This window comes from Zerene cesonia, chromosome 11 (genome assembly GCF_012273895.1).
Source record: "Zerene cesonia ecotype Mississippi chromosome 11, Zerene_cesonia_1.1, whole genome shotgun sequence".
Classification (NCBI taxonomy): Eukaryota; Metazoa; Arthropoda; class Insecta; order Lepidoptera; family Pieridae; genus Zerene; species Zerene cesonia.
In genome coordinates this window covers 5,111,642-5,136,533 of record NC_052112.1, presented here as the reverse complement: position 1 = coordinate 5,136,533, position 24,892 = coordinate 5,111,642, and the positions used below count along the sequence as shown (strand labels likewise).

Genomic DNA, 24,892 nt, shown 5'->3' with positions numbered 1-24,892 from the left:
TTAATGACACTTAATTCAAAATGTATAGATGGCATTGGCAGTCATCATTGACGTTGAGTCGTGAGAGTGTTTCTAATCAAGTCTAGTACCTGCCTATTTTGTTTTCTTTTTATACGATTCTTTTTTAAATCATACATTATAATGAGCTAAAATTTAGCGAATATTTTTTTAAATACAAGCTACGCGTATCAGCTATGAACCCATTATAGAAATATTAAATGAGAAGTATGCTATCATTAGCCACTAATACTTAATAATGTATACGTTTATAAGCTTGACTTACTTTTTACGATATTGTTTATATTGTTAATTACATAGATAGTACCATTCCTGTGGACAACATGGGGATTATGTACGAGAAACGGCCTTTAAAAAGGCCTCGCTTAGGTCCTCCTGATGTATATCCTCAAGAACCTAGACAAAAGGAAGATGAATTGACATCCGCTAACGTGAAACATGGATTTACAACAACACCACAGTCCAGTGACGAATTTGGGACGGCTAGAAATTTTAATCACTCTGCTTTTGCATCCAAGGTAAGAAATTATCTAGCAAACTATACATATACATATTGTAGGAAAAATTCGATCCAATACCAGCGTTGTAATTGTTGTTTTGATGATTTCAGATTGGACAATTTTTTTCTGGTATACTTTCGAAAAAAGAAGAACTTAACACTCTTCCGGATTGTGGAAAAAAGAGGCAGCAAGTGAATCCTAAAGATAACTTTTGGCCAGCAACAGCAAGAACTAAACCACAAATTGAAGCTTGGTTTAAAGATTTAGCTGGTATCATATAATTTTTATTGAGAATTTAATTTCACCTTGTTTCTTATAATATAAACACATGATATTTATTAATCTATTTGAAAGATAGTTTTGACCTTAGTTATTTTTAAAAAGCAATGTGATTTTGCAGGGAGTAAACCTTTATCTATATTGGCAAAGAAAGCACCTAACTTCAACAAAAAGGAGGAGATATTTATAACATTAACGGAATATCAAGTAGCTATGCCCAGGGCTGCATGGTTTATAAAATTAAGCTCTGCATATACTGTAGCAGTTTCTGAAGCCAAAATTAAAAAGAGACAGCATCCAGATCCCACTACTGGTGTGTTTACTTTTCTATTCATTTTTATTAAAAAAATTTTTTGAGAAACTATCCTACTAATCCTATCCTACTTAATAGTATAAATGCGAAAGTTTGTAAGGATGTGTGTGTGTTTATTGGTCTTTCACGCAAAAACTACTGAACCGATTGCAATGAAATTTGGTAAGTAGATAGCTGGACAACTGGAATAATATATAGGCAACTTTTATCCTGATATTCCTACGGGATACAGACTTACGCGGTTGTAACTGCGGGCGCAGCTAGTCAACAATAAAAATGTTTTTAATACCAAATAGACATGCACATATTATGCTAAATAATATAATTAAGGAATAAGGGGTAAGCAGTTTGAACATAATTAAAATTTCAGAATGGACAACAACATTAATAAAATTCTTAAAGGATCAAATTCCAAAGCTGGCTGAATACTACCAAAGTGGCCCTGGTAATATTGATAAAACACCACCAACTCAATCAGGTATATTTTCTAAAATTTATTAATTCAATCATAATGAATAGCTGTATTATGCATTCCAAATTTATTACCTTTTTTTAGAAATTCAATTGAACCAGCTTTGAATACTAGGCAATTTAATTTAGTTAAATAAAATTATAAGTATGACTTTGAACCATAGATGAACATGTTTATATTTCACATATTATAGATATCTGTAATTTAATTAAACTTAAACTCGTAAACTTTATTATTAGGTCCAGGCACACCAAGTCACAATATGTCAGGTCATCCTCCAGGCAGCTCTACTCCAAATTCCTCAGTGCCAAATTCTATGCATTCTCCAGGAAGTACCAGCTGTATGGTTTCATTTATTTCATTTTCATTTTGTGTTCAATAATGTTTAGAAATTAATAAATTTGTGTAAAATTATCCACATTTTTAATGAATAATATTCTTATAGTATTAGGTTCATCTACACCTGGTCCTGAGAGCACAGATTGGCGACAGGCTCTGAAGCAATGGAATTATTGCTGTCGACTGGCCAAGTATCTCTTAGATGAGGGTTTATTGGATAGACACGATTTCCTTACATGGATTATAGAATTGCTTGATAAAAGAGCACCTGATGATGGACTGTTAAGGTAATATTTTTGTCTTTTGCATATTAACTTCACATTAATTTAAAACATTTCATTATTCTTAGATAAATTTCCTGAAATATATATTTTTAAACCATTCTTATAGATTGTTCCTACCATTGGCTTTACAATATATGTGTGAGTTTGTTTGCTGCGAGGGTCTCTCGCGGCGTCTTGCAACAAGTTGTGCTAAAAAGTGTGCTGCAATATGCTCAGTACTATCAGAGACTACACTTAGAACCTTAAACCAACCTGCAGTGTTCAATAAATCTGATAGAAATGGAGGTAAAGTTTTCTTATTTCTTCTTAATAGAAATAGCATTACTATGTTTTTAAGAAATATGTCTGTATTAAATTTGTTCAATCAATTAATATTTTTAGATGCGAATGGCGGTCCTTTGTCCCCTTCAACAGAAACAAATGGTGATGTAAAACCAAATATATCTCAAATTAAACGTTCAGGTACACCAGCTGATCAAAACAATGGAACACCCAATCCTAATCATTCTCTAGGAACCCCCAACCCAAACCATTCATTGGGAACACCAAATCCTTTAGGAACGCCTAACCCATCCCAACCCATGGAACAAGTGAAGGAAGAAAATGATTCACCATCAAGGGACACTAAAGCAACTATAAATACAGTTGTTACAGCATCTCTTAATCCTGTGCAAGTTGGGTTTGGAGAGATCCTGAATTGTTCATTTCATAGAGATGTCATTATACAATTAGCAACTATACTTCAGGTTAGTGTACATTCTATTCATACAGTATTATTTGATTGTTTCAATTGTGTGTAACTAAACATATCATAGAGAATAATATGATATTGCACTTAAATATTTTAAAGTTTTCATGCTCTAATTAAACTTCTTACTTTTAAAATTATAGACAATTTTGACACAAATGTATGTGATAATGATGAATATGTTGAATAAATTGTTTTAGATAATATGTATAGAATGTCCTACTGCAATGGTTTGGTCTGGATGTGGGTCATCTCTTCAAGGTTCGCCTTTAGACATCTTGCCATTGCCGCCCTCTGCATTACCAATGCCACAGATGGACTCGGAAGTTACTGAAGAGCATAGGCGATTGGTAGGGTATTATTTATATTATTGTATTCTAGATGCTCGACTATACTACTAGTCTACTACTCGACTATATAAATACTTAAAAAAAAATCTTGTTCAACCCAGCCATTCTCAAATTTGGCGAGTCTAACGACCGCCAATTGATTTTTATATACATTATTAACATTTGGAGTTGTATGTAACAAAGACTAATTCATTAAATAAAAATCCTTAAGGTTTATGAAGCCGAACAAGAAATTGCCGCAAGAAGCAAAAAAGCCGAAAGTAAATGGTGCACAGACAAATGGCAAACAAGTTCACAAGGTAAGTTGGTTTCAATCTATACATAAATAATATGAATAAGGTATAAGGATTAAGCAAACTTTTATAAAACATATTTTTTGTAGCTCGAGTATTAGCAGTCCTTGAAGCGTTAGATCGTCACTGCTTTGACCGGGTCGATCCAAATAACAACTTGGATACATTGTATAAAGAAGTATATGCTAACTGCAGCCCACCTAAAGACGGAAATGCTGACCCCAAAGATCCAGTGAGTCATATTTATTTTTCAATCCACAATGGAATCCGAGGATAAAACGTTATAGATTTTTTTATAAATTACATTGAAAATGTCTTTTGAAAATTACATTGAAAGAATTATAAAAGAAATTTACTTCATTATACTGTAACAGGCTATGATGTGACGTTTTTTCGGAAATATTGCTATTTTATTTACACGAATATTATAAAGCTGAAGAGTTTATTTGTTTGTTTGTTTGAACGCACTAATCTCGGAAACTACTGGTCCTATTTGAAAAATTCTTTCAGTCTTAGAAAGTCCACTTATTGAGGAAGGCTATATGCTTTATATGTACCACGGGCAAAGCCGGGGCGGACCGTTAGTGCAAAATAAAAATACAGTATTTAAGGTGTGATCACTTAACCTGAGGTTGAATTTCTGACAGATATTAAAATGATAAACTATTTCTCCCACCACAGGTTAGTCTGTAACCTATTGTGTAGAAAAAAATTACTGTCCCCTACTTCATAGTACTAAAAGAAAGTGCATAGCATGCATGTATCCTCACTTCAAGTTCCTCTAAAAATAAGGAAATAAATAATTGATGAGTGTAATAAATGTGAACAGAATCTATCTCTAGTACTAAACAGAATCTTTCGCTAATACTATACTGACATTAATAAATGTCTTTTGCCCGACTACGTGGTGCAGTTGTTACCTAATATGTGAAAGTGGGATCACCTATATCAAGAAGCGCAATTTTTCTAAAACTGCCTAAACTCTAAACCAAGAACACAAGTTGATTAAAAATTTTCCTGTTCTGTCTCCCTACCTTTTTTCGTAAGCAACCAAAACTCTTAACTTGCGGCGCACTTAGTTTTCCACCTGGCAATGCATCTGTCGTTTTCACAGAAGTGATAGCTTAAACTAATGAACCTGTATGCGTGAGAAAAGGGAAGCCCGACAACGTGGCGCCGTAACGCCTTACGTAAAGAATAGACCCTCCCTCCCTCATTTACCCTCCAGCCTCCCATAAGGAGTTATCACTGCAAAAACAAAAAAAAAAACAAGGTTCTGTTTAGACTTTGCTAAGCTATACAGTAGAAATAGTTACACAGCATTCGTATATCAGGAGTACGTGTGCTCGTACGCGGTGGTGCGCGTGCTGTGCGAGTGGGCGGTGTGCGGCGCGCGCTGGGGCGAGCACCGCGCGATGGCGGCCGCCGCACTGCTCGACCGCCGCCAGCACCACCACCACCACCACGAGCACCAGGGTTTGTTGGGTTTTTACTTTTTTGAGGTTGCGTTCGATGTATTTGAGATTTATATTTGATGAATTTATGTTTTCGTTAATAATTTATAAGTACAATTACAACTCTCAGTTTACGAATCTTTTCTTTTAATATACTACTACGATGTTAAATATGTGCATAAAAATTTATTTTATTTTGTCCAGGATCCGACGATAAAGAATCTATCAGCTCTGGAACGGGAATGTACAACGGTCCGCCGATTTTCCAAAACCTTTTATTGCGATTTCTGGATAATGACGCGCCTGTTTTAGGTAACTATTGTAATTTGCTACGGGCAAATAATTTTTGCTATAAATGTATTTATAACTTGATGATGTTTAGGGTCTCATTCAATAATACTTTTACAGATGAAAGTCCAAACGCCCCACCGGGTAATCGACAACAGTTTGCGAACCTAGTACATCTATTTGGAGAATTAATTAGACGTGATGTCTTTTCACATGACGCGTACATGTGCACGCTTATATCCAGAGGTAATTTCGATTCCACTTTTCAGTAAATTTCTTTAATTTCATTTAACCTTCATTATATTTTTTTTGACGTTTAAGGTGATCTAATATCTCCCACGGAGCCTACTGTGAGTTCTAGCTCTGGCGGACATACGGTCGCTCAACCTGCGAATAGTACGGGAACCAATCACAATATAGATGACGACATATTTGCTGGTATCGATCTTAAACCGAAAATGGAGGTAACTATTCGTGTTTGTATTAAGTTATAATGAAAAATATACAATATTTTACATATCCTTTTGTACAGGAAAATGTCAGAATGGATTTGGACGATTCAAAAATTGACGATGACTTGGACAAGCTTTTGCAACACATTAAAGAAGACCAACAGAATTCTATGGACGCTCCCGATAGCCCAAAGGATCCAGGAGAACCTTCTCATAAGTAAAACTATTTTAATTAACTTCTATATATTTAATTTTTAGTTTTATAGCATTGAAATGCTTTATAAATGAGAAATTTTGAAAGAATAGAAAAAATTTGATCACGAGGCAGGATCTTCAAAACTTCTATATATTTTGATGTTATTCGTTTTTATCATTGATCTAAACTCTAAAGGATCGAATTTGTTAAAAGTATATCAAAGATTAATATTAAATAAAAAGTATCAAAACAAAAATTGTTCACACTGATAACAATAATTTAAATTTGAATGTTGTTCTCTAATCTGTTCTGTAATGAAGGCTAAGCTAAGCTTCTCTAAGCCCACTTTTTAATGTAATGGTTTTAATTTATTGCAGCGTGAATTCGCCCATGATGGGCGCAAGTGGAATGGGCATAGGATCGATGCAATCAATGGGAATGGGCCCAATGTCTGTACCAGGTAAGAACTTTCACATTAGCTATTTGTATACTGTTAATGTCGGAAATTAAACTATCATATGTGACTTCAAACCTCTTTTTTGTTCATGACTTTTTATTATTATGTCTCATCCTACTATATAATATTATAAATCGAAAGTTTGTGTGGATGTGTGTGTGTGTGTTTGTTGCTCTTTCACGCAAAACTGAACTAACTAACAAAACTGAACTACTGAACCGGTTGCAATGAAATTTGGCACGTAGCGTACGTACGTACGTACGATAGCTGGAAAACTGGAATAACATATAGCCAACTTTTTATCCCGATATTCCAACGAGATACGGACTTACGCGGGTGATACCGCGGGGCGCAGCTAGTATTAAATATAAATATCAATGATCTCAATCCATTATTTATCTCCATCAATAGGTATACGTTCAACGAGTTCAAACGGCTCGAACACAACGGGCACGGTGTCGCGGCACTATCACTACACCATGCACTTCCCGCTGCCGCCCACTGAGCCGGAGCACACGCCGCACGACGCTAACCAGCGTCACATCCTCTTGTACGGCGTCGGGCGGCAGAGGGACGACGCCAAACACGCCGTGAAGAAGATGACCAAAGGTATGTTTGTAGGGAAATTAAGGAAAAAATCCCATATGGCCATAATAAGGATTGCAATTTACGGTTTTCAATTTCCGTTTGTGGTTTTTTGTTTCAGAAATATGCAAATTATTCTCTAAGAAGTTTTCCATTGATGTAGCGGAAGGTGGAAAAATAAAGAAGCATTCGCGTAGTGAATTTAATTTTGAGGCTGTTACGCAAAAATTTCAAGTAAGTTTCCAAATAGGTTTTCTATATCAATTTATTTATTTGTGTTTTTTATATGGACCCTAAGTTACCAGAAATAAATAGTTAGTAAAACCTAAGAAATAACGATACTTATATCTTACTAGAAATAATATATTCATAAAATTTCATCGATATCAGTTTTTCATTTAAATTTACGTGGTATGCTCACGTAAGTTTATCTCCAACTTTATGTATATACAAAAAGTTAGGTTAGATAAATAAAAATTTGATATTATAAAGGTAGGGCGTAAAGGTTGGTTTATATATATTAAATAAGTACGATTAGAGTATACATAGAGTTACATGTATAGATGGATGTACAGATACTGGAGTAGCGAGTACCAAAAATAGTAAGAGTATGGATAGGTTTCTATTCATAGGTTCTAGTTCTGATCCGGCTCAAAGGACCACTAAAAGTACGAGACCGTTTTGTGGCCTGGTTTAGGCTTTATAATATACATTAAGATTACACGTGCTGCATACAAATACTATAGCAATCAAAGCGCTCTACTTTTAACCGCTTGATATGCTTGTACGCCAACAAGTAGCCAATAAAGCCGAGTATCGGTTCCAGTCAATGTCGATGTACGAGCAAGGCGCGGTGTCGTGGGCGGTGGGCGGCGCCGTGTGCGAGGCGCTGGCGGCGTACGCGGCCGGCGCCACCACGTACCTGCCGCAGCCCGAGCACGTCGCGTTCGCGCTCGACCTTATGGAGATCGCGCTCAACGTGCACGGCCTCATCGAGACTTGCATACAGGTGGGATACACGATATTAACTTTATACTTGCAATTTTATTAAATTAATTTGTTTTCGAGAGTACATATAGTAATTGCTGGAAATGCAGCCTTGCTGTTTTTGTGCAATTTTGAAAACTAATCAATATAAAAAGTCAAATGAGACAAATGAAGTGGATTTTTCGATCATTTCATTTTGTCACAACAACTTGTCTTCAGTTTTAGGTTCGTTTTTGAATGAGATTGTGTAGCTAGTTGTGATTATCGTATTTTTTTTTTCACACTGTCTATAGATGCATTTTCAACACAAATAGGTGGAAGACTTATTTATAGAAGTAAATTACTTGGGTCGCGTCGTCCATTAGGTTGAGAAAATAGTGAATCATCAGTCATCATCATCATCGCCTTATAATTTTTTTTCTCGAACTACTAGTAACTAAAATGATATCGTCGAATCTTTTCTATTATGTTAATACATACCAATTGTCTACGCAGATACTGAAAGAGTTGTCAGAAGTAGAAGCAGCGCTAATCACCCGCGGCGCGGCGAGCAGCGGGCTGGCTGCGCCGCGCGCCTACACCTCGGCACTCGCTCTGTATACCGTTGGAGCTTTGAGGCGGTACCATTCGTGTTTGCTATGTACGTTTTAATTGTAATTAACGATTAAATAAATATAAATAAATAAAATTTTGTTATTTATAAATGTAAACTAAATATTATATCTTATGTTTTTTGTAGTGTGCGTAGAGCAAACGTCGGCTGTGTTTGAGCAGCTTTGTCGTTTGGTCAAGTGCGTGGTGAATCCCGGTGATTGCGGGTCCGCCGAGCGATGCGTGCTCGCGCAATTACACGACCTGTATAAGGCGGCTGCACATCTGTTTCACGCGCCCCATGCGGACACCTTTGCGAATGCATATCCTAAAATAAAGTGCGTATTAAATGCTTACATTTTAATTTGATAGTATGTTTTATTTATATTTGTTTTTTTGAGATATAAGGATCTATATAAATAACATTGATTTCTTTTTTCAGACAAGCGCTTTACTCTCCTTTACAACCCACACCATCGAATTATGCCTACAATCCACAATTTTTGAGTGAATTTTTCACAAATCCTAGAAAAGGTTTGTATATCTTAAACTAAACCTTTGTAAATAGCATTCTATTCCACTTGTGTATTAAAATTGCTATTGAATATTTTTTGTAGGTAAAATTGAGATATCTTGGGCACGTCAAGTAGCGGAGTCACCAGCGAATCGTTACAGCTTTGTGTGTTCCGCCATGTTGGCTGTATGTCGCGAGGTTGACAATGATCGGTAAGTTTTGCATTGATATTCTTGAATGTGCACTATCCTGGTTTTTTTTTTATTTTTTTTAAATACGCGGCCGAAGCCGCGGGCGGAGAGCTAATAGAATATAAGGATATTATTATTACAATGGATTATATTGGATTGTTTTAGTGTTCCGTAAGTTAAAATGTGTTAGATATGAGATGTTTTTTTCGACGATTTCGACGTTGTACAGGTTGCAAGTAATTGAGTCAGTTGGTCGACTATCGTCAATGTGCATAGTTTTTTTCTGTCTATATAGACACTGCATGTAGGTTACGAAAATAAATTGGCGTGATTCAAAATTTATACGTGTAGAAACTTTTGCACATTATAATAGTGCGATTAGGAGGGATAAGTTTGTTACAAACGGCACGTAGCATATCGCCGGTGTTCTAAAACGTGTCGCACGGTGCGCGCAGTGTGAACGAGCTGGGCGTGCTGTGCGCGGAGATGACGGCGTGGTGCAGCGGGCTGGCGGCCGAGTGGCTGGGCGCGCTGGTGGCGCTGTGCGGCGCGCAGCACTACCCCGCCGCCGCGCCGCACGCCGCGCCGCCGCCGCTCTACCCCGACCTGCTGCACCACCGCGACCTGCACGACGCCGCCGCGCACGACGCGCTCGCCGTCTTCACTTGCATACTCGTCGGTGAGTACACTACACTACACAACACTACAATACAATACAATACAATACAATACACTACACTACACTACACTTAACTACAATATACGCAACTATAGACTGCTAGCTGTTTCATTTTGACGTTAGAGTTTGAATGGATTCATAAATTTAATTTATTTTTCACGTACATTTACGACGAACGATTAATCACGAAAAACTAATAATTAAACTAAATAATGGTACTTTCTACTTTATAACAAATGTACTTTTGTAAAACTAAGTATTGCATGACTACAATATTATCTTTCACGCGAAAACCACTGGATTTTGATGATATATGGCAATGTATCACAAACGTTTTAATAATAACAACAGCTTTGGAAGTACTTGCTTATGCCCGCGGGTGAAACCGCGCGGCACAGCTATTACTTAATATAAAGGAATGTTTATTTTTTAAACAAATCAAACACCGATTCACCAATTATCTTTTTCATCTAGCGCGACACTGTTTTTCCCTGGAAGACTTCGTTCGTCACGCCGCTTTGCCGTCACTTGTAAAGGCGTGCGGGGGAGGCAACTCCAGCAACCACCCCGCCAACGCGCCTTCGCCTGACGCCGGCGCGAGACTGACTTGCCACTTGCTACTGAGGTTGTTTAAAACCGTTGACACACCGCAACCAGGTTAGTGTGAGGTTTATGCGTTGCACGCTTCGATGACTAAAAAGTATTTGGTACACAATCTCACAGAAAAAAAGAATTTACAGCTTTTCCTCAAATGTGGCAAAATCCTTATGATTATATAGTTCTAAGTTTTTTGTTTGTATGGAGAGATATAATAGAGTCAATGACATAAATATGGTGATTTATTCAGCTGGAAAATAATCACCAATTATACCATCGATAAATAAGCACATAAAGACTGTTTTATAATTTATGTTAACTAAAGTATATTTTATAGCAAAGGTTCATTAAATGTAGTGTATCTTAAGATATTTCTAATAGAAGAAGCCCGTTATTTACGATATAATATTATAAAGTATGTTTTTTAGAGGAAAATTTATTGCTCTATAATAACAGGTTACGTTCACAGGTCACGAAAGTGGTCAAAACTAAACAAAATCTGACGCGTGTGGGCATAAAAAAGGCGTATTAGCCTAATATATCACATAGTATTCGTCGTTACCCGTGAAATTGTTATTGACAGAAGTCATTTATTAGTGACAAAACACTTATGTGTTCCAAGGCGATTGGGCAGTATTTTTAGGACAATTTTAATTCATATATAACTTTACATATACTTATTTTGACATCCTCCGTGTCCTTAATTGCCTCATTTATGCTCACACACGTTCATATAATTCCATTTTAGAGGATGCCTGGTAGAGATTGCTACCTAGCGTTAAGGCCGCCTTTTGCCTACTTCTTTTAATGTAATTTACTGTTTGCTTCTCATGTTCTTATTAGCAATAAAGAATTTCATATAATTTTATAAGTTGTCCCCGCGCAGGTCTGTACAGCGTGTCGACGTCCCCGGGGCCGGGCGGGTGCGGCGCGGGCGTGCGGCTCTCGTGCGACCGGCACCTGCTCGCCGCCGCGCACAAGAACATCGGCGTCGGGCCCGTGCTGGCCACGCTGAAGGCGATACTCAGTAATATTATACTTTATTTTAGTTTCATGAGTTGAATTATGTTCTCTCTATTAACATTCTTTCGTTTAGGGCACATAAATATGATATTGTATTGGTTCTACATAATTATATTGTGGAAACAGGGTTTTATTTTCCTTCCCTAATTAATTATTTGTTTAGCATTTGCAGTGTTTTTGAAACACACAAACGAAACATACCAATACCAATACAATATTTATTAATTATTGTTATTACTTAATATCTTGGATTTTATTCTTCCTTTCTTCAATATAACGAAATATATCTGCGTGTAAAATTGTAAACATTTTTTTTTTTATAAAATACTCAACAAAATGTCTCTATTATATCAGTGGTTGGAGATTCTACTGCAAGAGACCTTAGCAAACCGAGTGGGAAGAAATCTAGTGAACTTTCACACATACTGGGCACTAGCGACACTGTGCCTAGCGATGCACAGCTTGATCTCATATCGTAAGTAATGTTATTAGTTTATTTTTTGTTGATACGACATTGAAAAAATCATCATTTTATAACTAGGAATCAGTGACTGTTAGAAAGTTTTAAAGGCATCTAATTACAGTAAAACATATTTAAATTCAATTGAAATCTACAATAATCGAGTGAAATGTTAAATCTTTCAATGTCATTTGATTTGGAAAAAAAAAATCACAATTTTTATTCACAATAAAAAATAAAATTTGTATCGCACAGTAAAAAAGAAAGACCTGCAATTTTATTAATAGTGCTTTTATTCATTAGCAATTATTTTTTCATTCTTAGGATGGTAGAAACAGAGATGAGTGGGGGCCATAAAACGCCTAGGTTTGTTTTCTTTTTTTATGAGTTACAGCACCTTCACCCTATCATGGTATCACTGACTTGTGGTCGTTTGGTCATCCTGTCACTTCACTCTGTGGGAATAATCTAAAATAAATGAGCTGTAGTTGTCGTTGTCTAGTCATTTATTTATATATTTGTACTACATAAAAATTTACAGAATACATTTAAGTGAACCCATTTTGATGTAAAAAGTATTTGATTTTATACATTGCCATTGACAGCTGCAACTATGCTCTATTTGTTTTACAAAGATGTCGTTGAAAGGGAACTAACAGTAATATTATGATAATTCTTAATAGAATTATTTATGATCACGAAGATGATAAAGACAAAATATTTTTTAATTGTTTTGAGATAGATATAAATAACTATAGCGTGTAGTGCTACAATTTACATAATATCGTATTTGAAAATCCTATTTGGTAACTTCTCGATATTGCTTTATGTGTTAATGTGTCATTTCATTCCATTGTCTCTGTCCTAGACCTCCTTGTGTACATAAAAAGTAATTTCTCACAATCCTTTAACCTCCTCCCAAACCATACTTCTAAAATGGGATACATTTTGTAAATAACATGTTGTTTTGTGTCAAGAGAAATGACTCCTTAAATACTTATCAACACTACAATTTTCCTTTCAATTCTATAATAATTGAAATAATGTTGCAGAGGAAACGGAGGTGTTGGTTCGACGTTATTAGATTCTTCACAATCTTTATCTTCACTAGCGAGGCGGGTACTCGCCGAGATATGTTCGGAGGAATGGGTTTTACAGAAATGTTTACAGAACCCGGATGAACTGTATCAACCTGATATGTTGTTGGATCCGATGCTTAGACCGAGACAAGCCCAAAGGTAATTTATATTATTTAATTAATATAAAATCTCTTTTTATAATCTAAAAAAGTGTTTGTTCAGTTTTTTTTTTATGTTATAGTCGGTATAATGGAGAGTATGTGTAATATGTTTTCGTTTTCAGATTATTACACATGATATGTTATCCGGATTCGGCCAGTCACACCCATCCAGACTTAGATCAAAAGACAATGATTACAAGGCTCCTTGAGGTTATTACTTTGTTGATTTTCCTTTATACAATTTTCTACCCTTTTTTATGTGTATGTATTATTACATTTGGTTATTAAATTGGATATATGTATACTGGCTTTATACTAATCATAATGTTAAATATATCAATTGTTCCGGTGGTCGCTTACCATAACGTAACCCACCAGTTACTTAAAAAAATAAAGTTTATTACAAAATTCAATTGTGCCTTATGTAAATACTTTAATTTATTTTTTGTGTTCTATTCGTGCTGATAGACAACATATTACATTTTAAGCGACCATAACCCCGATAATGTGTACCATGTGACCATACCCCTAAAATGATCCCATGACATAACGCAGAACTTGGAGCAGTGGTCGCTGCGCATGTCGTGGCTGGACCTGCAGCTGATGTTCAAGCAGTTCCAGAGCGGCTCGTCCGAGCTGAGCGCGTGGCTGGACACCGTCTCGCGGGCGGTTATCAACGTGTTCCAGCAGCCCGCGCCGCCGCCGCCCGATAAAGACAGGTTAGTTTATGCGGATAGGTTTTTTTAATAGACTTAAACCCTTGTTTAAGTCTATTAAAAAATCTAATTAACTCTCCCCCCCTCTCCTTAGAGGGGGGGAGAGTTAATTAGATTTTTACTTAATTTTTCTTCATCTTTCTTTTTAAGGGGTTTTGAACCAAAAGGGTAAAACGGCACCCTATTACTAAGAGTTCGATATCCGTCTGTCTGTTTATCTGTCTTTTCGTCCGTTATAATCTAGACAGTGTGAAGAAGTTTTCCTCGTATTTTCCGTGGCTAAATATTACCAAAAATTTAATCTGCAAATTCTTTGTTATTATTAACTATTTTAACTTTTTTTTTCTCGAACGTCATTGAAGTAAAATATATATATTTTTTAGTACATGGCTAACATATCAACTTAAGATGGCAATATGTCAAATAGGATGGGAACGGAACGCGGTGTAGTGAGCACGAGCAAATGGTCGCAGTCCGTGTGGCTGGTCGCGCCGCTCGTCGCCAAGCTGCCGCCAGCTGTACAGGGCCGCGTGCTCAAGCAGGCTGGCCAGGTAAACTATCAGTCGTTCAAACAAATTATAATTAAATGATTAAACTGTATTTTCAGGTATGCTATAGTATAGTATAGTATAGTAGAACTGTTGATTTAGTGGAAATCTTGAAATTTAATAGGATAGAATAGAAACCAGTGTAATTTTTTAGCTAAAATCTTATCCTGAAAGTGGCTAATGCGGATACATATTAATCTTACTTATTTAGTCCATAATTAATATTTTTAGAGTATTTTTTACTTATTTAGTTCATAATTAATATCTTTAGAGTATTTTTTTCTCATTTTTTTTTTTGTTTAGATCCTCGAAAGCGGTTGGGGTGCGGGTTGTAGCGGCAATTGCTCTGGTGGAGGAGGAGGAGGCGGCGGCTCGCATCGGGACTGTAAAAGCCACCAGAGCCCCAGCTACAAAGGGTAATTACTTATTAAAATACCTCTTGACTGACAATAAACAGCCAGGGTGAAATTATCTTTGGATTAAAATAAATACATTATACAGACATTTCGTTGTGTTTAGTTCGGCGGGTGGTGGTGGAGGCGGTAAACGCGGTGTGGGCGGTTCCGCGTGCGGGTCGGCATGCGCCTGCGCTGCATCCGCTCTACGACTTGCGAATGAACCATTGCTATCGCTCGTGCTCACTTGTCTGAGGCATCAGGACGATCAGAAGGTATAGTTTAAACATTTAACTTATTCGTGTTTATCTTCTATATTCATCATTTCATATTCATCATCTCATCAAAGCAGCTCCTTAGCTCACCCTGTCCTAAACTAACTCTAAATGGAGCCGTGTACGCGAAACAGGAGAGCCTGCTGAGTTCGATCCACGCGCAGCTGCAGCACTACCTGAACCACGCGCGCGACCACGAGCGCGCGGCGTGCGGCGACACGTGGCAGGAGGAGGCGGCGCCCGAGGCGCTGCAGCTGCGCTTCTCGCTGGCCGGCGGCATGTTCGACGCGATCCGCCGCTCCTACCAGCTCACGTCCGACTGGGCCGTGCTGCTCACGCAACTCGTCGCGCACCAGGTCATAGATGCGTATAACAATAGGTGAGTGCTCTGCTTTGCAGATTAATTGTGAATTGTTGGGTGAGCATTGGTCACCCTACTTTACCGAGACATCTTTAATTGTTATTATTGCATTCAAGGTTATTCGTATTAATGCAAATATTTGGTATATGTGAAGAAAAAATTGAAGTTGTAATTTTTCTATAGTTGATTTAAGGTTAGTTTAAAACTTCTGGGCACTTAATGGTAACGTAACCCGTCAAATTAACTCTAAATTGATCTCTAACAATTTTAAATAAAAATATTGTAATGCAACTGGTCCTTGAAAAATACCATCGAGGAAGAAAAGAGTCTAACATTAATATATTTAAGTTCATGTAAATTGCCAATGCACTTATCTATATAAAGTACATATCTAGGCTAACTACAATACCATATATTTAGCAGAATGCAGATATAGCATTAAGCAGAGATATAATATATCAAAGTATTACATTTAGCGGAGTACCAAAAACTATGAGACTTTTGAAGAACTTTTATCTTTGGAGATGTAATTTCTTATAAAATTTCAGGTCTTTATAACCACTATGGTCACATGCGTAACCCGTATGAGTACTTAATTTAACTATAAAATAACAAAAGAAAATGTCATTACGCACGCAGCAAGTCCAAAACGTAAATCACCTAACATCATCCACATTTGGTGTAGCGGTATCATTGTTCATTGCCACTGTCACATTCAAAACAATCAGTAACGAAACACACGTTTTCCATACTGACTTGCTGCGTGCATTCCAAGGGGATTGCTAATCTACAGTGAGTTTATTGTAGTCTGTGTCGCAGCAACTTGTTCACAACATTGATCGACATGCTAGCAACTTTGATACATTCGACGCTCGCTGAAGGCGGTGACGACAACAACAGGAAGCATTACCAGAATCTTATGAAGAAACTGAAAAAGGAGATCGGCGATAGGCACGGGCCTAGTGTGCAAGCTGTTAGGCAACTGTTGCCACTGTCGAAAAATACTGTCGAGGTATCTATTTTTGCTTAATTTAAATTATGATATGTTATCATTGTGACAGTTTATGCTGTTTTAATGATATTTCGGAAGTGGAAGTGTATATACATACGTTATTTTGTTTTAATGTATACACATGTTTTATTTTGTTTACAGGTGATCGCGTGTGATAAAATAACTAGCTTCGACAGTGATAAGAAGCAGGTAACCTAACTTGAATCTTTTTAACAGTTGACGATATAAAACAATGTTTTTATATTAATTAAAGCTTAACTCAGATAGATATTTTTCAAATTTACCTTTTGTCTTATAAAGTTTCCAACTGCGACGGATGGAGGATAATGATTTGTAAAGTCGACTTATGGCACTTTTAAAATATATCTACACTAATATTATAAAAAGATTACTTTTGTATTTTTGTATGTTTGTAACGTTTTCACGCAAAAACCGCTGCACCGATTTGAAAAATTCTTTTATCATGAGCTGCTGCAACTTCACTGAGTGAAATAGTCTATATACGAACGACAGGCGAAGCCGGGGCGAACACCTATTTGCTTATGAATACAAATGAGAAATGTACACTATATAACGTATATAATATAACGTACTAGGGTCTCAGACTGACGGACAAGTTGTCGGTGTCGAGTTGGGAGCTGGTGGAGGGTGGGAGGAACCCCGCGCCGCTCTCGTGGACTCTGTTCGCGGCCACTAAGATCGAGAGAAAACCACTCACGTATGAAAGTGCCCATAGGTAAGAGAGCATTTAACATAAATAAATGTATTTTTTTTTATCACACATGCTTATATAAATTTAACATTAAGGTTAAAAAACATTTCTTCTCTCCCTTGTTTACGATTAATTTACCTGCTTATAATATATTTATTAAAAAAAAAGAAACAATAATACAACAATAATAACCTATTTTCTATATTACTTATTCTATTTTTATACATACATATATTGTTTTATATAAACTTACAAATGTTATATTTTATGTAAATCTCTGCAGGTTGTTAAAATATCACACGCACAGTTTAGTTAAGCCGCTGAGCTATTACCTGGAGCCGCTGCCTCTGCCGCCAGAGGACCTTGATAACAACGATAGTAAACAGGTATTTTGTATTTATATGAAAGTGTTTTTTAAATTCTTAAAAGATAGACATCTTCTACATTTCCTTAAAGGTTCTTTTGTGTATTTTTATTCAATATCTATTAAAACTGTTAATGAATTTAAACACTATTCTTATGCTTAACTATTCTAATGAAAAATTTACACGTCTTATAATATTTAAAGGACAATGGAAGCTTGGATTCAAGTCCCACAGGATCGGGGAAAGGACGAAAAATGTCCTGTAAGATGAACAAAATGAAGAAGTCTAAACCGACTACACCCGTGAGTATTCATTTTGGTTGGTGTTCTATATATGCAATAGTAATACTATGTTTTATTGAGCACCAGTTACAAATACATACAAAAAGAACAGACACTATAATATAGAATCAAAGAGGCGGCCTTATCGCTACAAAGCGATTTCTACCAGGCAATTTAAAGATAGGATTTTTAATTATAATATAGAAGAAGAGAAAAAAAATTGGTGCAGCAATAAAAATGTTTTTATATTATACTAGCTGCACGCCCCGTCTCCGCCCGGGTTGTCATTTATCGTAATTAAAATTATTTAAACTATCCTATCTCCCAAGTCGGATCTAACTGCACATGGTGTGCGAATTTTATTATAATCGGTTAAGTCGTTTAGGAGCCCATTGAGGACAAACATTGTGACACGAGATTTATATATATTAAGATTAGCTGCATGCCCCGGCTCCGCCCTGGTACTCTTTTATCGAAATTGAAATAATATTAACTATCCTGTCTTTTAAGTTAGACCAAACTGCACACGTGAATATGTGATTATTGAATGTTTTGAAAATTTTAATTAATGAATGAAATTCGTGAATATTTGATTAAAATCGGTCGAGTAGGAGACCATCGCGGACAAACAATATGACACGTAATTTATATAAGTATATTAAGATATGCTGAAGATGTAATAACCATTACTTTATACTCGTAATCCAACTCGCGATATTGTAATCTGGACGGATTGTATTGTTCGTAACATTTTTTTTAATTATACGGTAACATGTACATTTCTTATTGGTATAACATATAAAGTCCATAAAGCCGGACAGGCCATACCGTGTCTACAGTCTGGTTACATATCACACTATCACACTAATATTATAAATGTGAAAGTTTGTTTGTTTGGATGTTTATCCATCAATAACGCTGAAACTATTGAACGGATTTTGATGAAATTCTGTATACAGACAGTAAATGAGCTGACTTGGGTGATGGGATAATTTTTATCCCGATTAAATGCTCCCTTGGGATAAAACAGGAATCATGATATCCTGGAGCCGGGACGATCGTCTAGTCAATAATAAATGTAACAATTGTATGGCAGACGAGCGGTGTGGGCGGTCAGAGCGGTGCGGTGGGCGGCATGTCGGCGCAGCAGCAGCCGCAGTTCATGCAGCAGCAGCAGCAGCAGTGGTTCCCGCCGCCCGGACAGAACTATTACAACCCGCCTGGTGTGTACACTCTACATGCATTTATTTGGATCATTCAACATTAAACTGAAATATTTTTTGAATGTAGCTTTTATGCTAAAACTATATTACTTACAAGCTAAATTGTAATTAAAAATAAACAAAGAAACTATAAATAGCAGTATCCGGACTTACGCGGTAGGATTGGTCACGTTAATCAATTTCGGCTTTTTGTAATCTTTCGTACTGTTGATACCTTTTGTAACCAAAGACAGTGTTTTTCTGGTCTCGCGGTCGTCAAACCAAACGGCGTTACTTAGAAAGTAAAGCGATGAGCGTAAGTCGGGGTATTATTGCATATATTTTGGAACTGTATTTATTTAATTTATCATTAAACGTAAAATACAAATAGAACTATCTTACTTCTTATATTTTTTCTGATACAATTTTGTCTGAAATATTTTATGTTTGATAAAACCGAAGCGGCAGGCGTGAATGCTCGCGGCGTGGCGCCCCCCGCCAACACTCAGTCCAAACAGGCGCTCAGCAATATGCTGCGAAATCGCTTCCCGTTCACGCAGATGACTCAAATGCAGGTAAAGATAAAAACTATACATACTGTCTTTCCGTCCGCAGCTTCACCCATGTAGTAAATGGAAAACGCGAATATACCTATCTTGTATCCTTCCCCAGGTTCTCATTTCTCTTATTACTACTGACTACTTTGTCTCTAATTTCATCCAAATCAGTTCATTGGGGTAGACGTTAAAAATAGAATTGTCCTTATTTATATCGTCAAGGATAATCTGTGATCTGTTAGTAAGAAATCATTTGATATTCAATCAAAGAATTTATTGTGCACAGATCATATTTAACATTTGCTTAAAAAATTAAAATAATGTGAAACTCTTTTGTTAAGAATTATTAATACATGTTTATAAACTTTTGTAGCAAAGCGGTGGATACCCCGGCGCGCCCCAGCCACGCGGGCCGTTCCCACGGCAGGGCATGCGGCAGATGCAACCCAACCAAATGGCGCAAATGCAACCCAAGTATGAATTAACTGCTAATTCTTGATGCTAAAAAGAGAAAACATTTTTTTGTGTATAATTGTAATGTCTTCGTTCAAAAACAAATTAAAAAAAAATGAAGATCTGTAATCTTATAAAATTCTTTTAGCATTATAAAACTGACACACCAAAACAACCTACATTCTAATATCTATTAGTTAATTTTGATATGCATTTGATTTATAACAATATAATTACAGTTTAATGTATTTTTTTTTCAGTCAAATGAATCCAATGAGTGGAATGGGCGGCATGGGTCCAATGGGTCAAATGGGAGGAGTACAAATGGGGCCCGCGCAGATGAGCGCCAGTCAAATGGGTGCAAATCAGATGGGCAGCGGACAAATGGCCGGCGGTCAGATGGGAGGCGGTCAAATGTCCGGCGGTCAAATGGCGAGCGGACAGATGGGAGGCATGGGTGGTCAAATGTTCGGTGGCCAGTATGGTGGTATGCAGCAAGGCTATGGAGGTTATTCACAACAGATGATGCAGGGTGGTCAACAGCAAATGATGAATCAGGTATGTTTATGTAATATAATATATTCGATTAAATTATGCATAGAAATAAAATTAAATACAAATGAGTAAACTTTATAACAAATTTTTGCTTGTAGGGTATGAGTCAAGGTGTCAACCAAATGGGTCAGCAAGTAAATCCCATGGGTCAAAGTGTAAATTCAATAGGACAAAACGTTGGACAAATGAACCAAGGTGTGGGACAGTCTGGTCAAATGCCACAGGGTATGGGACAAATGGGTCAAGGTATGAGCCAAATGGGCCAAGCCATGGGGCAGATGAGCCAAATGGGCCAAGGGGGTGGTATCGGTGGTATGAACAATCAAGCCGGTTCGATGGGCCCTCAAGGTGGAAATGGCATGGGAGGTTTCCCAGGGCAGCAGTCATTCCAACAGGTTAGAAATATTAAATACACATATTTTTATTATTTATTTCCCAACACATTCTTTGACTCAAACTTCTGAAACAAAAAAAAAGCTTGACCTAACTTTTTGAATTTATCAAGGAACAATGTGTTGTTGAGAATAATCTTTGTATTAAATTATATACGTCATGTATTAATTTAAATGGTTTTCAGAATATGATGAGCGGTCGTGCAAGCCAAGAGGCTTATTTAGCGCAACAAAGGCAAAATACGCGTCCGCAGTATATACAGGTTAGTTGGTTCTTAATAATTTCACATTATTTTTGTGTCTATTATAGTGAAAATAAAAAACAGATAAAAATTTGAAAACATGCTTTTATACATAATAAAGGTAAGTAAATTATTCATTCCTGGCGATCCGTATCAGGATAATAAGATAAACTCATGAAAAAAAATCTATCCATTTAACTTTCACTTTAAGGAGTATTACAAGCATAAAAAGTTAATATTAATTACGCATTTGGTTCATTTATTTATTAGTTTCATAGCACTGAAATGCTTAAAAAAATGCTTACTCATTTGGTATCAAATGTCAGCAGGCGCCCAATGTAACGATGGGTGGCATGGGCGGGCCAGCGCCGCCGTACCCGCGCGCCATGCAGCCGCAGCAGAGCGCGCAGTACCAGCAGCAGATGACGCAGCAGCAGCGCATGCGGCAGCAGATGCTGGCAATGCAGCAACAGCAGCAGCAGCAGCAGCAGGGCCCGCTCGTGCAGCACCTGCAGCGCCAGCAGTACCAGCAACCGTATTAGTGGAACTTTATTGGACTTTATGGGGGCGTACAGTGTGCACTTGCATCATATTCACGGGTAGTCAGTTATATGGTTGGAGAGAGGTGTTTCATTGTGTGGGTCCTATATCGAACATTGGTATAAGCAGTATAAAAAATGGGCTAATGAGATTTAAATATCTTAACTTTACGGAAGGTGTTAGTTTAACATCCAAACGCCTACAATCATAGAAAGGGTATATATACATTGTACCCATCAATGGCATCAGTATGAATAGCCGTATTAGTAGAGTTGTTGTTTTGGGGTATAGGGCGTTAGAGTAATTTCTAACGTATGGCAATTTCGAAAATAACATTTGAAAACATGAATTTCATTATGTATGTGGACGATTATTATAATATCATAGGTTCCTAAGAAGTGGAAATGAAATTACTCTAGTGCACTATAGATTATTTTCACAAATAAGTAGATTCCAAGTTACTCTTATTATTTATTATATATGTACAAAGGTTTTCTCTTTTTTATTTTATGTAGTGATTTATAATTGAAAAATATTTAGTTTCCATTTTTCAGAAAAATCAAATGCGTTTTTTTTTTTTTATTTCAAGTGTTGTAACGCTAGTGGTTGCAATTATTATAGATATAACAAAATTATATTTTTTATTTAAATTTAAGTTAGAGAAGAAACGCTAGATGCTTAGAACGATATCGCGCTGGCGGTTTCTAGAATATTGAAATAAATTTAGTGTATGTAATTGATTATTTCTAGACAAGTAAGTGTGAATAAAATTTTTTGGTCCGACTAACTAAACTCGAATATGACCGGATTCAGCAACAGGAAGACGTTAATTTTTAAAATAATTTTTTGGTGACGTCTTTTCTTGAATGTGTAATCAATGCAAAGTATGCATGCAGCATTGATAAAGGAAATTTAACAAACTTTTTTCTATCATATCAACAGAAATGACAAAGCGTATAAACAATCATGGTTTTTTTTTAAATATTATTTAGTTTTTGCTGTTTTTTGTTGATGTTCTGAAATGCGATTAATAGAGAATCTGAATTAGAAATGTAAAGAAAAAATATTAGATGTTTTCTGTCTTGTGAAATGACACATTTATGAGTAAGTGTATCTTTAAGTTAATATTTACTGTAAGAATATTTTGTTAAGCTAGACAATAAAAAATGTAGGCTAATAGTAATGAATTATACCAAATCAAGCAGTAATTTCGAGCTTGCATTAACAGGAGACAGTAAGTTGCTGGCTGACCAAAATGAGTTTTATATAAAATAACTCTTCGAAGTGTGTCCCGCAGCTCGCATTTTACTTTATTTTATCCAAAAATTTCGCGTAAAAAAAAGTAAATTTTAGAAAAGATTCCCATTTATGCATAACTGAAACTGAATATCGCATAGGCATGCTTCCCAGTATAGTATCAAGTCATGCATTTTTTCTTACTTTTAAGTAATTGTATAAGGTCGATGTTGCTTGTACAACTTTTATATTTAAAATTATGGTATACCTAAACATTTCATTTATGTGTGATGTAGATGTAACAAAATCCACACTAATTAATTGAATGAAAATTGTTTTACAAAATATTGACTCATTGTGGATCCTCCAGTATCAATCGTTTATGGAATAAGGCCGTAAAATATTTTTTATTATATAATTAAAATAAATAAGTACCTATGTTAGATTAATAGATGTTTATAATGGCTGTAAAAATAAAATTTTGTAATATGAGTAATGTACATAAAAATTATTGTTATACACATATTTCTGAGATACTCGCTTTTTATTTGTATGTAAAAGAACCAAAAAATAAATATAGTATATAATATAGAAAAACACGCTTTAATGATAGAATCAAGTAAAACGTCTCATTTGCTGATTGTATAATTTCCTTCCGTCACAGAATATTAAGTACAAGTACTTACTTAGTTTATGAATGCAGAGTGCGTAAGGAAAATATTTTTATTTCAAATTATTTACACCGATCCATGATAAGTGCACAAAGATTGAATTAAATCTGTCCTTTTAAAGTAAAAATCGAAATTGAAGGAGTCGGTTATATACAAACATACAGGTGAAGGTTATAAAAGCATGTACTCGACATTGTAGTTACTATATAGGATCACCCAGACAAGGGACAATCTAAAAAAACGTATTTTTAATAGCAATTAGCAATGGTCGCTTTAGCAATGGTAATTTATAGCAATTTTATTCAGATATTTATGTTTATAACGACGGTCGATATACATATAAGATAATAGTGTGTGCAAAATAAGTTTGTGCGCCATAATGAAATTACTCTAGGTGACGCTGAGAGAACGTGCGCAATGGTTGGATGTCTGAAACTGGAAGACCAAAAGCTTTACTAAGGTTAGGAACCATAAATAACGCCTGTAGCAGGACACGATAATCAACATGTACTATTTTCATTGATACACCGAATAAATTCGAATGTTATAAAAAAGCGGTCGCGCCATTCATCATAATAGACTTCCAGAAAATATTAGTACTAATTTAGAAATTAATATTAATATTGTTAGAAAAAAGTTTGTTATTATATTCGACTATGGCCTAAGATATAATATAATACAGGCTGGGTGCTAGTGGACCATTCTCCCAGCGGCAACCATTTTTCTCGATTTTCTCAAAAACTACTACACAGTACTATTTTTACCAACGTTTGAAATATATATTTTAGCTTAATATATTAAAATCTATATACTAATATTATAAAGCTGAAGAGTTTGTTTGTTTGTTTGAACTACTGGTGCGATTTGAAAAATTCTTTCAGTGTTAGACAGCCCATTTATTGAGGAAGGCTATATGTACCACGGGCGAAGCCGAAGCGGATTGCTAGTATAGTATATATTTGTACAATCATATTATCTAAATAACACAATACCACGATCGCACCACCACTAACATGGTGTTAAAAAAAACCAAGTGGCCAACCCATACACCAAATTGAAAAAAAAATGT

At 36.0% G+C, this 24,892-nt stretch overlaps 1 protein-coding gene across 4 annotated transcripts; it reads left to right on the top strand.

The window, feature by feature from the left end:
• Positions 1-50: 50 nt before the first annotated feature.
• On the top strand, positions 51-23,621 carry LOC119829980 (mediator of RNA polymerase II transcription subunit 12-like). 4 transcript variants are annotated; one of them, XM_038352767.1, is made up of 49 exons: positions 51-225; positions 319-536; positions 629-788; positions 919-1,110; positions 1,481-1,588; positions 1,822-1,923; positions 2,028-2,208; positions 2,312-2,490; positions 2,587-2,951; positions 3,154-3,303; positions 3,515-3,602; positions 3,686-3,828; positions 4,931-5,072; positions 5,255-5,362; positions 5,459-5,584; positions 5,660-5,802; positions 5,871-6,007; positions 6,364-6,446; positions 6,855-7,052; positions 7,150-7,262; positions 7,855-8,037; positions 8,511-8,655; positions 8,755-8,944; positions 9,049-9,140; positions 9,224-9,332; positions 9,767-9,990; positions 10,465-10,647; positions 11,474-11,614; positions 11,965-12,085; positions 12,395-12,436; positions 13,123-13,308; positions 13,433-13,520; positions 13,866-14,029; positions 14,454-14,577; positions 14,878-14,990; positions 15,094-15,244; positions 15,379-15,623; positions 16,425-16,617; positions 16,759-16,806; positions 17,214-17,353; positions 17,613-17,715; positions 17,898-17,996; positions 19,072-19,198; positions 19,640-19,752; positions 20,108-20,208; positions 20,448-20,745; positions 20,841-21,137; positions 21,320-21,397; positions 21,703-23,621. In XM_038352767.1, the coding sequence occupies exons 1-49, from the start codon at positions 219-221 to the stop codon at positions 21,916-21,918; spliced, it is 7,257 nt and encodes a 2,418-aa protein (XP_038208695.1). In that variant the 5' UTR covers positions 51-218; the 3' UTR covers positions 21,919-23,621. The 4 variants fall into 4 exon arrangements, with proteins under 4 accessions (XP_038208695.1, XP_038208694.1, XP_038208692.1 ...); XM_038352766.1 differs by having other exon boundaries at positions 16,413-16,617; positions 21,706-23,621; XM_038352764.1 differs by having other exon boundaries at positions 16,413-16,617.
• Positions 23,622-24,892: the final 1,271 nt, after the last annotated feature.